General features: G+C 39.5%; 2 protein-coding genes across 3 annotated transcripts in view; one reads left to right on the forward strand and one right to left on the reverse strand.

Annotated features, from left to right (window-relative positions):
* Positions 1-16,729, forward strand: part of LOC125900850 (histone-lysine N-methyltransferase 2D-like) — a 422,240-nt gene that overhangs the window by 299,483 nt on the left and 106,028 nt on the right. The gene's annotated exons all lie outside the window — the stretch shown is intronic.
* Positions 3,342-14,713, reverse strand: LOC125900887 (ubiquitin-conjugating enzyme E2 D2-like). 2 transcript variants are annotated; one of them, XM_049596160.1, is made up of 8 exons: positions 14,302-14,713; positions 11,691-11,754; positions 10,547-10,578; positions 10,262-10,339; positions 9,737-9,842; positions 7,832-7,925; positions 6,632-6,681; positions 3,342-4,387 (listed from the first exon to the last, which is right to left on the reverse strand). In XM_049596160.1, the coding sequence occupies exons 1-7, from the start codon at positions 14,323-14,325 to the stop codon at positions 6,633-6,635; spliced, it is 447 nt and encodes a 148-aa protein (XP_049452117.1). In that variant the 5' UTR covers positions 14,326-14,713; the 3' UTR covers positions 3,342-4,387; position 6,632. The 2 variants fall into 2 exon arrangements, with proteins under 2 accessions (XP_049452117.1, XP_049452118.1); XM_049596161.1 differs by lacking the exon at positions 6,632-6,681.

The raw sequence follows: 16,729 nt of genomic DNA on the forward strand, positions 1-16,729 counted from the left end.
GTATTTTATTCACTAAAACACATTTTAACATGCTACCGGATACAGCCTCTCCCCGCAGGCGCTGTCAAATATTGACATTTACACATGTTGTCAAATGGTTCAGTCCATCTGACAGCGGCGGGTCAGGAGGCTAATTGGAGATCTCGCGAGATCTTAGTCGTCCACTCTCCAGGAGAGGCGCAGTTCATCTCAAACGAGCCTTTTACATCCACAAACGCGAGGTGTTAAGACTAGAATTTTAAAATTGAATTGGCTGAAGCAATGTGTAAAATCCGTAACGTAATATTCCCTCAAAGTCCCTAACATGTATGGAGTCCAGACTTGCCAAAGGCCTCTATTTAATGTTCAAAAATGATAATAAAAATAACTCTAATTTATTTACTTTCGGTGTATGTGCTTTCTATTATTTTAATCAAAAATTTATTTATTTATTTGTTTGTTCGTTTGTCTGTTTATTTGCTGTGTGTTTATTTTTTCATGCCCTTATATCTTCTGTTTGTATTATTTATTTCTTGAACATGGTTTCATTTCTTCAATATGGTGTCTGTTCTTGTTGAATTTCGCATAAGTGTACTGTTTACCTTACTGGTTTGTACATTAATTTGTTTGCAATAAAGTTTAAAAAGAAGTGAGGTATTAAAAATCAAACCCTCACTCTGTACCTTTAATATATATATACGTCAAGACATAGAAAAGCTGTGAAAACCCTAAATTTGTGCTCCAAGTATAAGATCCTATCACTGTGTTAATTTATTGCATATGTTTGATTTACCTGTATCACAGTTTGTTTGTAACCTCTGACATTGTCTGTCAATATTTGTTGTTCCTTATTCTCTGATTATGTTCTCTCATACCAATGTCTCTGTGTTCACAAGGAAATGTGAAATAGAGAGTATTAAAAATAAATCTCAAACGAGCCTTTAAAAAATATTATTTTATTTTTTATTATATTATTTTTTCATTTTTATTCAATTATTGATCAACAGTTGACAGATTATGTCAGGGGATCAGATCAGGTCATGAGATGTTACACAGTTTCTGTAATTTAGTAGATTTATTATTTTTTTAGGATAGAACTGATTTGATGTTTGAGTTCAAATTAAAATTAAAATTAAGAAGGAGGGGTCATGATTGGAAAATTCCGATTTATGAATGTGAAATTTTGCAAGTAATAGAGTTAAATTGATGATATGATATTGATTCACTTTTGTAGAGGGGTAGGGGAAATGTCCAACAAGACATTTTCATAAAAAGGGGAAAATCAAAAATCAATATACTGAGACATAAATCAACATCATGCCCAAGAGAAAAAAAATCAGCTGACAGAATGAGCGGTCCACATCAATGTCCTTTTATATGAAGACATAAAGACAGTGAATCATCTTATTTGTGATGAGGTAAATAAAAGGTAGGCAGACTTTCCTCCAGTCCAGGTCTGAAGTGAGGTTATTCCAGTATGAAACAACATCTAGAACAGAGACGTTTTCTTTTTGAAATAAAGCACGTGTAGCACATTTATTTTTATTTACAGAGGACAAACCAACATCTGTGACAACAGGATCCAGAGGGAGTAAAGTCAGCTCAGATACTACAGAGATTTAAAGAAGCAATAAAACATTAAAAAAAACTTGGCAAGAATGATCAGTAGATTAATGATGTGTGCTTGTTCCTCACATGTCCTCTCATAGGCAAATAATCTCAATATAACACTCTCATAAAATAGTAAATATAATGATGCAATAACAGTGTTAAGCTGTGACTTCCTGTACGGACTGGAGGCTGCTGGACGATGTCGGGAAACTGTCAGACTTCCCCGCAGCTCGTCGTCACCGCCTGATGTCGTCATATCTCCAGGAGAGGTGCAGTTCATCTCAGAGGAGTCTTTTGTTTTGACGCTTCGCCAGCTGACTGTTGATATGGCAGGTCTTATTGTGCAATACCGATGACGTCATCGACGGCGCAGAGAAAATGAATAATGTGTGAAAGTGTTTTTTCATGTAGAAGATTAAGTCACAGTTCAGTCCTCTGCATACAGCTCCTTAAACAGGGAGGACTGAATAGGTAAAAGGTTTCGGACACGGCCCAAATTCTGTTGTTTCCTTGTTTGTCACGTGGCCCGCTCGTAGCAATCAGGTGATCAGTCTTGGCGCGAAAAGTTTAATATTTTCTGATGCCTGCCTGAGCTTTAACTAAAATCATGTCACACATTTATAATAAAAAATATTATTTTATTTTTTAATTTTATTAAGTACATCACAACTTATATTGTGAATATAATTTGATCGTTTTACTTTTTTTTTTTAGTTTAGTAGTTTTTACCAGTATAATTTGATATTTTATTTAATTTTATTCCCGTATATTTCTTGTAGGCTATATTTTAGTACTACTCATTTTTGTATATATTTTATATTTCTATATTCTAATGTCCACATACTGTTAGATTACTTGCTGCTGTAACAGAAGAATTTCCCAGTTTGGCATCAATAAAGTACTATCTATCTATACATCTATACAGATGTGAAACTTTTACAAGTTATTAATTTCAATCTTTGAACTCAGTAAAAGTAGAATGAGTACTTTTTATGTTCCTTTTTTAAACTCTACTTCTCTTTACTCAAGTACATTTCCAAATTTCTCTTCACTACATTTAGCATTTATATTTTCATTACAAATAGTCTGCTGTAGATGTGAGGATTGATGCGTGATTTAATAATACTTATTGATGCATTCATGTGTTCATCACTTTGTAGCAGCTTGTATACTGCTGGGTAGCTTGTGAATTTCACCAGGATTATTTATTTTTTATTTATAAAGATCATTTTTTGGTGATTATATTTGTATGACTAATTTAAATCTACAAAGTAACAAGTAACTCAGCTAATAAATAAATGTAATACAGGAAAAGAACAATATTTGCTTCCAAAATGTACTCGAGTAAAAATATAAAGTAGCATATAATGTAAATATTCAAGTACAAGAACCTTCAAATTCAGTAGTGTAATGTTATAAATACTATCCTGTGAACTTTGACCTTTTAGATTAAAAAAGTGATCACTTCCTTATTTTATCCTGTTAGACATTTGTATGGTCTTGTTGTAATTAATGTATGAATTCTTCAGTTAAAGCCAAAGCATGTTTAATGAGGCCACACTGACCTTTGACCACCAGATTCTAATCAGTTCATTGTTGATTCTGAGTGGACGTTTGTGCCAAAGTTGAAGAAATTCCCTCAATGATTTTGTGACTTCAAAGACGACAGCGTCAGTCAACAATGACCTTTTGTTTCCCACAATGTTTTCACACATTAAATGATGGAGAGAATAAAACACCACCCTGACTGGTTTAATGGTTTATGTAACTTTATTGAAGGGAAAACTAAAAAGAAACAGAGCCACAAGTTGATTATCAACCATCAGCTTTGCATCAATATTTTAGGGCTACAAGAAGACAGTGTTCGAGTGGGCATCAAACTAAGAGCTCATCTACTGGCTTCTAAATAATGAATAAAAGAAAAATAGCCTTTGAGGGGAACCACGTTTTTCCAACTGTTCAGTCATACGATCCACTTAATTAGCAGAAACATATCAGATATAAGAGCCTACCTTTATTAACATGCATAAAATACAACATTGAAGTTCTTATATTTTGTTTCCTTAACAGTGATATATACTGCTGTGCTTCTCTGTACACACACTTTGATAGTGGAATAAGATACACTTCTCTCCTCAGGTAATAGATTACTATGCTAAAGATCAGAAGAACAAACTGACATCACACCAGTCCAGGAGCCACCAACCAGTTTCCCAAATCTGTCATATGATTGGCATTTTCCCATTAAATGCAGAATTTTACCAACTTTTAAAGTTCAGAATTTACAGGTACGGCCGCAGACAGGCTTCTCTATAAGTGCTCTGAAATCCAGCTGACGGTGACGTAAAGATCGACCGCACAGGATCCAGCCAACCAACCGGAGCGCCACGGGGTCGATACAGTCGCATCAGATTCTACTGTGTGTGCAGAGTAAATGACTAACATCACCAACTCTTACTGGTGCATGCTCGAGTGTTCAGAACCATGGTGATTGCTTTTTTTTTTCTTCTTTTTTTTTTTTTAAACTCCGAACAAACTGGGAGTCGATACTTCACAGAAACTGGCACGTGTCCTAAAGAGAAAACACTATCTTCTTATGAGCGCGCAGGTGGAAAAATAAAAATAATAATAAAGAGGGGTAAAATGCTCTGATTAACAAAAAGGAAAAAGTGAAAAAGAAAAAATAGAATCCCGGATTTCTTTTGTTTGAACCAGCAACAACATTTTCCACCAGCTCTCCACATGATGACATCACATCGCGTATTTGTGTGTCCAGTCTTTTGCCATTCTGGTGTATCTGTGGAGAGAAAAGGAAACAAACTTTAGGATGTCTCAAACCAACACATCCACACATGAAATGTTTGACATGAAAAACTCTTGTTAACAGTTGCACCCTTATTCAGGATCTATTAAAGCACATGCACTTGAGCACACTGCTTTCTAAACTCCAGCACAGTGCACTCCTAACGAGGGATGTCCTGATCTCATCTCAAAGATCTTTGCAATTAAAATTTTTAACAGGAAAATCATTAACAAAACACAACGACAATCAAAAACAAAAACAGGCGGGAAGTCAAGCAAATCTTGACAGACATTAGTACGGGGATGGCAGCTCTTCAGTCACAGCAGTGAGCCGATCAATACTGCAACATGTCACTTTCAAGTGTACTATACGGCATCATCAGTGTCTTTACATGATCAAATTGTTCCCTGCAGACATATATACACTTAAATTGTCCTATTGCTCATTAACTGTATCATATCTCCAATTTAATCTTCAACATCTGGTCACACGTTGTCTTTTCCATCATTTAAACTATCGACATATTCAGTGCAGGAGTTTGAGGCTCTGACCAACACCTCACAATCATCCGTGCACACGTTATATGCTCAGTTTTCAATATTCTAAATCCAAATTAATTTTAATCTGGCCACAAAGGCATTTTTTTAGCTGTTCAGGTATACTGAGTTGTATAGAGGATCCAATCCTTCGTTTAACTCCAGTTGTTTTTACAACATTGCAGGTTTCAACTCGTCTCGTTGTGAATCTTTAGTCTGAACTGGGCTCTATACTCTATACTCCACACAAACTAAACGTTCTAGTTTGAGACAGTGAAATATTTCTCTCTTTAACATGTCTTTAAGTGCCGATATGACAAGTACGCACACGTTTTTTTCCAACACCAAACCTTTTCATGCTGAGTTAGTGGCTGTGTTTACATGCACACAAGATTCTGCTTCAAACACGGTTACAATAGTCAATAGTTAAGATCAAACCCAGATTTTCAGTATTAGAAAAAGGATCACTGCTTGGTTTTGGATGTTTTAGCCTTTTAAAAGAAAACACTGCGACTCCTTTGACTCCTGACTCATTTTTAATAAGGGACCAGGATATGATGGTATGAAAATAATACTGTGTACATTTGCTTATCTATGATATTGAAAAATTATGCAACAGGACGGAGAATCTCACCTTTATTTTTAAAAAGGGAGACTTTGTACACATGCGTCCATTTAAAAGAACTGTTTGAGTTATAACAGAGCATTTGTTCAACCTCATGTTTTCAATCCTTCAAATACCTGTCATGCACAGAGACGTCACAGTAAATGACTCGTCTCCTTATTGGACACGTTATATCATGGCCTGCTGATGCAGCTGCCAGCACAGCCAGTAGCAAACATCACTTCTGATGTGTCGCTGGTTTATAATCTGCTCAAACAACATCTTCATACGAAGAAACCAAACTCATGTCATCCTTGTTGTTTGTCTGCGAGGCTTCACTTTCAGACCTCATAGCTCATGAATGCAGTGTCTTTTTGGCAGCCAACTGTTGGCGTGTCCTTGAATGCACCACCAAGAACATTTTTCAGAACAGTCCCTGCTGACAACAGCTTTACCACGCAACAATAACTGAGAAACAAAAGGCAGCCCATTATGAACTGTGATGGATCACACTGCTCCAGTCTCTACACGCTGATTTTACAGTTGTACAGGAAGAAATGAAGTGTGAACTTGCGGAGAGTCAGCATTATGTAAATGTAAATCATTTGTAGTACAGTGTGGTCTATTGGGATGTTCAAGATGACTTGTTTAGTGTACAAAGACCTTAAACAGTCACAGTTTGGTCTTCGGTGCTGTATCTGTGAGAGCGTCCTTGGCTGGGTGCATTTCATGTAACAGAAAACTCAGCTGTTGCAGGACTTGTGATTAACACTACTCTGTCTACATTTCTCCAGCCTGTATCAGCAGTAACTCACAACTGTGCTGTAGAGAGACCATTTTATCTGAAGGCAGGAAACCATTGAGTTAGCAGAAGTATTCATGTTAACTTATTTACAGCAACAGGCTCCGTCTGCACGGCATCAGCGTGCACAGCTGAACCCAGGCTCTGAGCTGAGCGTGGGCAGGTTAGCTGGTTACTCCACATGTTCAAGTAACCTGAGATTAGTATGATCACAGTTATGTCAGTGAGACCAGAGCATCACAAACACAACAGACCAGTAACACCAGTCAAGATGCAGCACTGGCTCCAGACCTTACCCTAAAGCATGGCATACTTGGTTGTCCACTCCTGAGCTAGTTTATTGTACCTGACGGAGTGAAACTAGGTTACACACCAGACTCAGGTGATACTCAGCTCAGTTAGCGAGGTGTCTGAAGGTCGTGCTTATTGCGGATAATAGATCATATAATGTACAAATCAGCTGCCAGTTTATCAGGAACACCTACACTAATTACGTCTTATATAAAACAGCGCTGCAGTCAGTCTTTCATTATGCTGTCCTTTAAATGAGCAGAGTGAAGGGTTTAGTGGTGAGGACTGCAGACTGTAACTGGCTGAAATTTCCCTTATGTGCCAATCATGAACTCCACGGATCTCATTTATAATCCTTGCATACGCACAAAATCAGGCCTGAAAGAGGCGTACACCATGTCTTACACACAATAAGTTGGGATCTATAAAAAGGTGTGCACCTGTAGGAAACTCTCTCAATTATTAAACTCTATAACCTCATTTTGAGTCCTAAATCATACTGCAGACCAAGATCTCCATGATAACTGGGATAATAAATAAACAAATAGTGTTCACCTATCAAACTTTCATCTTAACTTGACATCCCAGCGTCAGAATTACACTGATTGTCTTGATAATTTTGGCGAGGTGCAAATCAATCACCTGGCTGTTGTCGTGATTCTCCCGTACAGTCCCACCTCAGCAAAGAAATCAAGGATGATTTATGGCTTCAGGTTGCCCAGCAGCTGGGATACTGTGAACACCGTAACGTAGCTTGTTTCTAACATTACATGTTGGTTACAGAACAGGGTTAGCCACAACAGCTCGAGTTAGCATCAAATCTGGGGTCCAATTAGTTCACGCGTTGAGCTGTTAACATTAGTTTCTTGGACGCTCAGGACGCTGAGCAGGATTTTGTTGTGCGTCGTAGACACAGGTATTATTTAGGAATCGGACTTGGATAGAACACAGCAACGCAGATAATTCCCACCAGACTTGCTATGCATTTGTCACACAGAAAATTTAATGCTGATTTTCCATATTGCCTCACCACACAGGTAAGAAATCACTTTTACTGCAGGACTGTTTTATCAGACTGTGTTTATTCGAGCTATTTATGCCTAATAAACTGGAAACTGGGACAATGTTGCAAAGCTTTGTACATTTTAGGAGAGAAAATAGGTTCATAGAGAAGTTAAAAACACACGTAAGACCTATCAACTTACCTCGGACTATCTGTTTTGTAGATTCGTGCAATCTCTGGCACTAGTGGGTCATCAGGGTTTGGGTCACATAGGAGTGAGCAAATGGAGAGAAGAACTACAAGAAACAGATCAAATAAACACGTGTCAACCAATTATTCAAATAAGCAAATTAAACTGTCTCACTGTCTTGTATAAAAGTTACGATGTTGGAGCGAGGTGACAGAGTTGTCTCACCAACATGCCAGCAGCGAAGGAAGGAACCGTGCTAAAATGGCATCTGTATAAACAGACAGCCAGGAGGACAAGATCATGGGCGGCACGGGTGCAACGTTTTGACAACGTGTTATGTGTGTGTGACCCACCGCGGTAGATTTATAAAGTAGCCTGTAGCAGTTAGCAGCTAAGTCAAAGAAAAACAGCAGCTGAAAATGTCCGTAAATTGAGAAAACAATGAGGTCCAGGAGCAGGGACGGTAAATGTTTTGTTATTGACTTGTTGTGTCATTATTATTGTTTATAAAGTGCTACTGATGCATATGTCACACTAGAGGCCGATGTTGTTGTGTTACATGTCACACCCGTCACAGCTCTTCTGGTTACGCAATGCCAGCATGTTATGTAAAACCATACACGGGAGCAGCATGACGCCATCTTTGTTTGGTTCTGTGTAAAAATGCAAGGGAGGCATGAAGAAGGGACTTCTTAGCAGCTCTATAGCGCCACCTCTGGGTAAACAAGGGCTTTAGACTGAATGTGTGACATACAATAATTACTAATGAGAGATTAACACCAGACACTATATATTGGTCGAAGTAATTTAGAAATCTAACAGCACAGATTTTATCAACACTGAAAGTATTCACTTGGAATTCAAGATAATGACTGTGATAATACCATTCACATCATTTCACATGAACAGAACTGTGCAGTATTAGTGTTGCACGGTATACCGGTACTAAAATAGTACCGCGGTACTAGAGTATTCCAAACGGTACTATACTGCATTTGGAAAATACTGGTACTTTGAAATTGATTCAGTTCATTAATTTAGTTAATTTATTTTACTCAATTATGCACACAAACGCCTTTCTTGTTCCTTTTGGAGCACAGATTGCACAAGTGGTGTGTATGACAACACCTGTATCAACATTCGCAGCTGGCACAAGAGAAAGTCTGCCTCGCAAAGGGAGACAACACCAACTTAGTGAAACATTTGAGCAACCAAACCATGACGTCCGTACCGAGGTACTTACCGAACCATGATTTTTTTGGTACCGTTACACCCCTACTATTTATTGTTCTAAAGGTTTGTATCCGAAAGGACTTTTCCTTAGGAAAAGTACCGAAGAGTATCGAAAAGTATCGAAATTCATATTGGTATTGGTACCGAAACAAAGATTTTGGTATCGTGACAACACTATGCAGTATATTTAACTCCAAATGTTAATAAGTATGTGAAAACAAATCTGCAACTTTTTTCAATGTCTAATATTTGGTCATGTTCATATTCACTTCAAATACTTTCACAATCATACAAACATTTAGTCTGACACTGGCTTTCAAGCATGAGGGAAAACAGAAAAGACAACACTATCAGTTTATTCTGAATGTGTTGGATTAACTCATTTCTGGATCCAAGTCTGAAAAACAATGCTGCAACGTAAGAATGTAGGCGAACGCTTTATAAGCCTTGGAATTGGATGTGAAAGGTTATCTTATCTAGACTACTGTAACAATTAATTTTATTACATTCATCAACATTCCATAACTTTTCCAGGTTTTCCATGACCGTGTGAACTCTGAATTTAAATGCTGTCAGAATCTTTTGCAGCATGTGATCTTTATCAATTTGCTCATCAATGCTTGACAAGTATTTACAGACTCTGATGTTGTCAAGTACATACTGTTCCTTTATGACGGTCCTTACCTTTAGAAATAGTAAGTGCAGGAGACCACTGTGATCTGAGAATATCCAGGCAGATACTGCCGTTACTGTTAATATTTGGGTGGTAAATTCTTGTTGTAAATGCAACCTGAAAAGAAATTAAAAAAACAAAGAACAGAGAGGACACATGAGATAAGGCTGTGTTGCACATCAGATTAATGTTATGCAATTCAAATTCCCCGACACGAGACAGTGACGTCCAACACGCATGACTATCAACTACTGGAAAGACAGGTATTTTTTTTATGAAGGCTGCCAACAGTCAAAATGTGTTCACGCTGCCAAACAAACAGACTGGGTTGCACTTCAGAGGAAATGTTTCTTCTTAGATGTTCCTCTGTATGATACATGAATAAAATGAGTGTTAACCCAGCCCCCAACATTGGTTAGATTACATGAAAACATTTTAATAAATAAAACTTGTATCTGTCTCATGATGGATACTGTAGGTGGGCGGCCTGACAGATGACTGACATAAAACCTTGGCTGGGGTGTGATTGAGCTCACCTTGGGTGGTTTGAAGGGGTAGTCTGTTGGAAAATGAATTGTCAAGAAGAAAACACCTCCCTGATATGGACTGTCACTCTGAAAGAAAGACATTTACATATTTCAGTACAGAATAATCTAAAAGCTTCCGTCCACAGCTTCCCATTATCAAGTCAAATTTCAACCTTTATCTCACAAATACATTTAAAATCAACCAGGAACAAAACCTCGGTGACAAATTGCGACATCATGCTGCTTAAAGTACAAAGAGAGCCACAGTTGTGTCATATGTAGGTATGTACTTACAGGTCCCATGATTGTGGCTTGCCAGTGAAACACTGCGGAGAAAAGAAAGTAAAGGTCAGGAATCAGGGAAAGGTCACAGGTATGTGATCTGACAGGAACTTATTAACCGTCTTTACAGCTTTCAGGTAAACACTATCTCTCTTTACAGATCACGTGCACACAGGGTGCTGTTTTGTAGCCATGGTGGTTGTGTATTAGTTTTACTCTAGTGCCCATCACTCTGTTAAGGGTGGAGGTATTCACGGTCAATATAACCAGTTCCTTGCACTAGACCTACATCCACCTGTGCTTCGAAAGTTCATAATTCAAACTGTTCATTGATCCTTTGGCAACTAATATAAAATCTACAGCAAGATATTTAGACGTCACTTGATTCTCAACTGAACTTTGAACCACAAGTCAATAATACTTCCTTTTGTTCCATTTTTGCCTCTTTACACACCATTTCTCAGCTCTTGAAGTTTTTTTTTTTTTTTTTAAATTATTTTAATCGTATTATTGTCTTATTTTCATGCACTTTGTAACCTTGTTTAGATAAGTGCTACACAAACTATTATAAGTTTTTCTGAAAAGGACATTTCCACCTGAATCTTCAAAATGCAACTTGCTCAGTTTTAGTTTCAAATTTAATTGTTTTGCTGCTCCTTCAAGCACCAAATTATTGATTACAGAATTAGTCGATTTACATATAATAAATCAGCATCTAATTATATTTACTAACTGTTTTGATTTTGGTGCAGAGTGATCTCGGCTGTCATGCTACTCTTTGGTACAGAGAGCTGCGGACGCGATGCAGTGGCACAGAGGAGGAGAGACTCTGCACTGTAAGGGTCCGAAATAACAACATCCTCTCTACTGCTTGGAAGTGGTGAATTTACAGCTCACAGCAACTTAATACGACACCGCCTCTGGCTTTTATTTGAGATCTAGTGTTGTAAAAAATGGTGCACATTTCTTATCTGTCATTAGCGCTGTTAGTTTGTTTACTATACATTATGTAAATGCCACTGTTTAACTTAACGTCCCACTGAGCCTTTTTAAACTTTGTACTGAACAGCAAAATCTGATCCGACTGACAAAATTCTGAGTCATGTACAGTCTTGTAGCAGCCCTGAAAACTCCGGACCGGCACTAAGACACTTACTGTCATCGCCCACTGGGCCGGCTGAGCACTGTGCTGGAGGGTCACGAGCCAGGTCGTTAAGCTCCTGTAATGAAAAGCAGTTGAGAACAATAATCAATTAGTCCGCAGTAATCTTCACAGACACAACAATGAGGAGATGTTTCCTGAAATCAACGTGCGAGACTGAGAGGCACTTTAACATCCTGGGTACACATGTCAACATGGAGGCCCAGGAGAGGGGGTGATACATGAGACATCAGGTGCTTCATATATTTCACAACAACAATCCTGAGTATAATTTGACGTTGTTATTGACTAGAGTGTAATTTTATTGCGACATCTATTCAACGGCTGTACATCCAGGCAGAGGGATCCTTCCTCTGTTACTCTTCCTGAAGTTTCATCCATTTTACCTCTTCAGAGGGTTTTTTGGGGGGAATTTTTCCTTACAAGAGTCAGAGTCTAAGGACAGAGTGTCATATGTGGTACAGATTTTAAATCCCCTTTAGATATTGAGTTATAAAAATAACATTGACTTGACAGACACCCTCCAGGCCGGTGCTGTTCTCCTGCCTCTCTTCTTCTCCAAGTTTAACTCTGCACCAGCTCCGGGGAAAGGGGCCCACCTTGTTTTGGTCGACACAGTTAACAGCAAGATGACACCTAAGCTTATTTTCTACAGCCTCTACTGTTAATTTTAGGTCTACAGCTAATTTAGAGTGAGGTGGAGGCTGCCGCCCCGCCCCGGCCTCCTGACACACACTATTTCACAAGTTAGTTTATGGATTTCCCTGGAAGGAAAGTTCCAGAAAAAACATGCTGAATGAAGAAATGAAGTCAGGAGGTGTTAACCTTGCTCTCCTGTTGCCAACTTCCTCCATTACAGCGTCAGAACACACTCTGTGATGTGTGCACGCACAGAACAAACACAATCACATACCAAGGAAGTGTATCATGAACCCGGCTCTGACGGCTCACGCTGATCCAGTGAGTGATATGAGTCATGGGTTCTGGTAAGGGACTGTTATTTATGACGCTGAGGGGGTGGTACAAAAAGGTGGGAAGCATGTCAGTTAGTTTTTCAAGCACTGGGAAAGGACTTGTATTTTTATTATTTTAGCTTCAGGAAGGGGCATACAAATTGAAATGGCTGTATTTTGTGTTTATTTTACTGCCTGTATCTTTACAAATTGCCAGTATGACACCCTTTATCACAGCCAGAAACACTAAAAACAGAAATTATCATCGGATTTCCAAATTTCTGAAGGTCCTTGGTTACATCATGTGCGGCAACACCGTCAGAAAAAAATCATAACCAAGTCTGAAGATAAGTGATATCTTATCCCAATCACTTCATTCTACGTCTTATTCAAAATTTAGCCAAAAACAAACCTTTCACACAAACTAACACACGACAGCACACATGTCAAGAGTGACAACAACAGGCTTTTTTCAACACCAGGATTTCATCTTTAACTTTTAAGGGACTGTTCTTAATTCATCAGAGGAGGGAGGACGCTGTAGTGTGCCTTCAGTTGTTTATTATTTTGAGTTATTCGATTTTTAACATTTACCTTCGATGTTTGAAAGTTAAAAGTAGAGGACAAAATACTGGAGTTGAAAAAAGCCTCTATTTTTAATTCTTGTTGTGCAAATGGTTTCTTTTTGGCCAAATTTTACATGAGATGTAGAATAAAGGGATTTCGATGAAATATCAATATTTTCAGCTCGAGTTTGGTTATGCCTTTTTTCCTAGTGAAAGCATTTTGTTGCACATGTGTCCAGGGACCATCAGAAAACCCAACGATAGTTTCAATTATTACAATTTCTGGCAGTGATAAATGGTACAATTTTGGTGATTCATAACGGAAGAAAACATGCCTTTAAAATTCAGCAGTAAAATTTATACAAAATATAACTACCTAAATTTGTATGCCCCTCCCCCAAACCATAAAAAACAAAAACATCATAAGTCCCTCCCCAGTGCTTCAAAAATTATTTGACAACCCCTTTTTTTTTTTTTTTTTTTACACCACACGTCCTCTCTCATAGATAACAAACAATCCCTAACTTTAAACTTTCATGCCTCAGAGGCGAAGTTTTAAACCTTTTAACTCAGGAAAAATATTTGTAGCCTCAGGGAGGGTAAAAAACAACAACACCTAAATCAAACTACCGCTGCCCGGCTCCTCTGATGAGTAAAGAACAGTCCCTAACACCGCAGCTATAAAATCTTTAACCAATAAATTAAACACAACGTCAGCGTGAGGTTGTCATGGAGATTTGGTAATATACCTAGAGAACATTAAATCATGTGTGAGTTCATGTAAAGCTTTGAACTGTTGAGCAACACTGCGGCCTCTTTTCACAATTCATGTCGAACACACAAAACCTGTAACCGAAACTGCTGATGTTAGCTAACGTTAGTTAACTTAGCTGTCAGTCAAACATGGTCCGTGTGAGCCTGCCGGTCCCTCGGTAAAAACTATCGTTAATTAACTCAACGCTGAACACATGAGATGACAATCCACACTTCACCGCCATGTTTCACAGTATCATGAACAGCAATGTGGGAGGCTAGCGCGGCAGGCTAACGCCGTTAGCTAACCAAACGGTAACGACGTTGTCTTACCTTGTGAATCCTTTTCAGGGCCATCCTGTCTCGATGTTTCACTTAAAGGGTTTCCAATCCAAACGGTGGGAGGCAACCGTGATATGCCACAAAGATCCCGCTATCCGTTAAATAACTGAGTCAACTGGACACGGCCTTTCTTTTCGAGCTAGCGCAGTTAGCTAGCGAGCGAAAACTACGTAAGCGCGGAGTCGGTAACAAAGATAACCGGCGGTGTTTCTCCTGCCGAGCGACAGACGGTCCGTGTCCTCCGTTAACCCTCACTTCCCCCGGAGTTTAGACGTATTATATTGGATTATTAGTATCCCCGGTTGGGGCTGAATTCGTGCCAGGTGAGGTGAACCCGGTCGACAAAGCTGCTGTGGTGCTGTCGGTCGCTGCCGTTAGCCTGTAGCGGCTGTGTGATGTATCCGCAGCTTTATACAGAGGAGGCGGTCCGGTCAGTGACGGACCGGAAGTGGCTACAGGCTGCTGAAGAAACACACTCAACATGTCTGTGAGGACATGTCAGGCTTTAACATGGGCTCACATGAAACTGGGATGGTTTTATACATGTAAAGATGTGTGTAGAAATAAGATGTACCACAAGTTTTCCATTAGGTTCGTTATATTATCATGTAAAATAGTATTCCCATGAAAAAATACCATCACCAGGGCCACTAACACAATGCTATATATGTGTGTATGGTATACATAGATATATACATTAAAACCACTGTCAGGTGAAGTGAATTATAGTGAATGGTACTGACCATTTTGTTACAGTACAATTCTGTTGGGAAACCTTGGGTCCTGGCATTCACATGGATGCTACTTGACACACTCCACCCATCCGAACACCACTGCAGACCAAGAAAACCCCCTCATGGCAACAGCACTTGTCCATGGCAGTGCCCCCCCAGCAGGACAATGCACCATGCCACACCTCAAGAACTGCTCAGGAATGACCCCAGGAATGGGACATAGAGTTCAAGGTGCAACCTGACCTCAAATACCCCAGATCCAAATCTGATCAAACATTTGAGGGACGTGCTGGTAGCCCAGAGGTACCCCCGATCCACGGAGGGTCCTCCTTAGACCGGACTTGACCTGTCAAGGCATGGACACAGGACCTCTGGGGGTGTCCTATAGTGTCTGGCTTAAGATCTTTTGAGTCCAATGGGTTGTGAGGTGGGGTACCAGCACGTGATGTTTGATCAGACTGGGATTTGGGGAATTTGGAGGCCAGGTCAATGCCTTGAGGTCTCTGTCATGGTCCTCAGACCACTCCTGAGCCGTTTTTGTGGTGTGGTGTGGCGTGGCGTATTGTCCTGCTGGAGGGCCACTGCCATTGGGGAGTACTGCATCTTTGCAAAACATGGACATTTAATGCTTCCCAGTGGTCACACCGTTAGACGAAAGTTTAAAATTAAACAACCTTTAAGGTCGAAGGTCTTTAGATGGTACAAACAAATTTTGAGGTCATTTGGATTAAATCTTTAGTAGGAGTTTATTTAAGTATGACCCCTGTAAATGGCAAAAATAAAAGCACAAAAATTACACAATAAATTCAAAATGGCTGACTTCCTGTTGGGTTAAGGGAATAGCTCCAAGAGACTTTTTGGTACCAAATTTCGTCCATGTAGGTGAAACGTACCGTGGGGGCTGCTTCATTGAAGTTTTGTAGGGGGCGCTATTGAGCCACTAATCACCAGTTCTGTTGTTTGTACGGTGAAGGAATTTTGCTGTGTCACAGCCTTTAAACTCGGTCAGTAAAGGAAATGGGTGACAGTTAAGGTAACAGTCAGGTCAGCAGAGGACCTGAAAGAGGCCTCGAGGTCAGGCTACTTTACCTTTGTTATGAATGCACTCCATCTTTGGTCGTCCAGTTGTGGCGGAGGGAGCACAGCTGGTCAGATAAGGGCGCCTAGCCAGCTCCGTTGCCATAGATCCGAGGGTTAAGAGGAAGGGAGACGGCTCTGTGCCCCGGGCTCAACAGAAGAGTCTTTTGTTTGATATGTGCATTCTTTAAGAATCACTCGAGGTGATAAAGAGCAAGCCTGGTGAGTGTGCTTGTTGTTTCAAGTTAGTAACCGATAGAAACTTGAATAACCTTCTTCAAAATAACCTTATCTGGGAACATGAAGTGACTCGCAAGGGAATACTCGTGCCTCAACTACTGCAATGCACTGTTTACATGTATTTTAACTGGGACAAATCGTAGGTCACATGTCAGCATGATCCTCACGTCCCTCTGTTGGTTGCCAGTTAACTTGAGATCTGATTTTAAGTTTCTTTTAATAACCTTTAAAGCTCAAAATGGTTCAGCACTGAGTTATATAGCTGAACTCCTACGCTCCAAGTCGTGACCCCAGATCCTTGAGCCTCCCCTCATTGGTCGTCCCTCGGTCAAGATTGGTAACTTAAAGGATAACTTTGGTATTTTTCA

Source organism: Epinephelus fuscoguttatus, linkage group LG14 (assembly GCF_011397635.1).
Source record: "Epinephelus fuscoguttatus linkage group LG14, E.fuscoguttatus.final_Chr_v1".
Lineage (NCBI taxonomy): Eukaryota > Metazoa > Chordata > Actinopteri > Perciformes > Serranidae > Epinephelus > Epinephelus fuscoguttatus.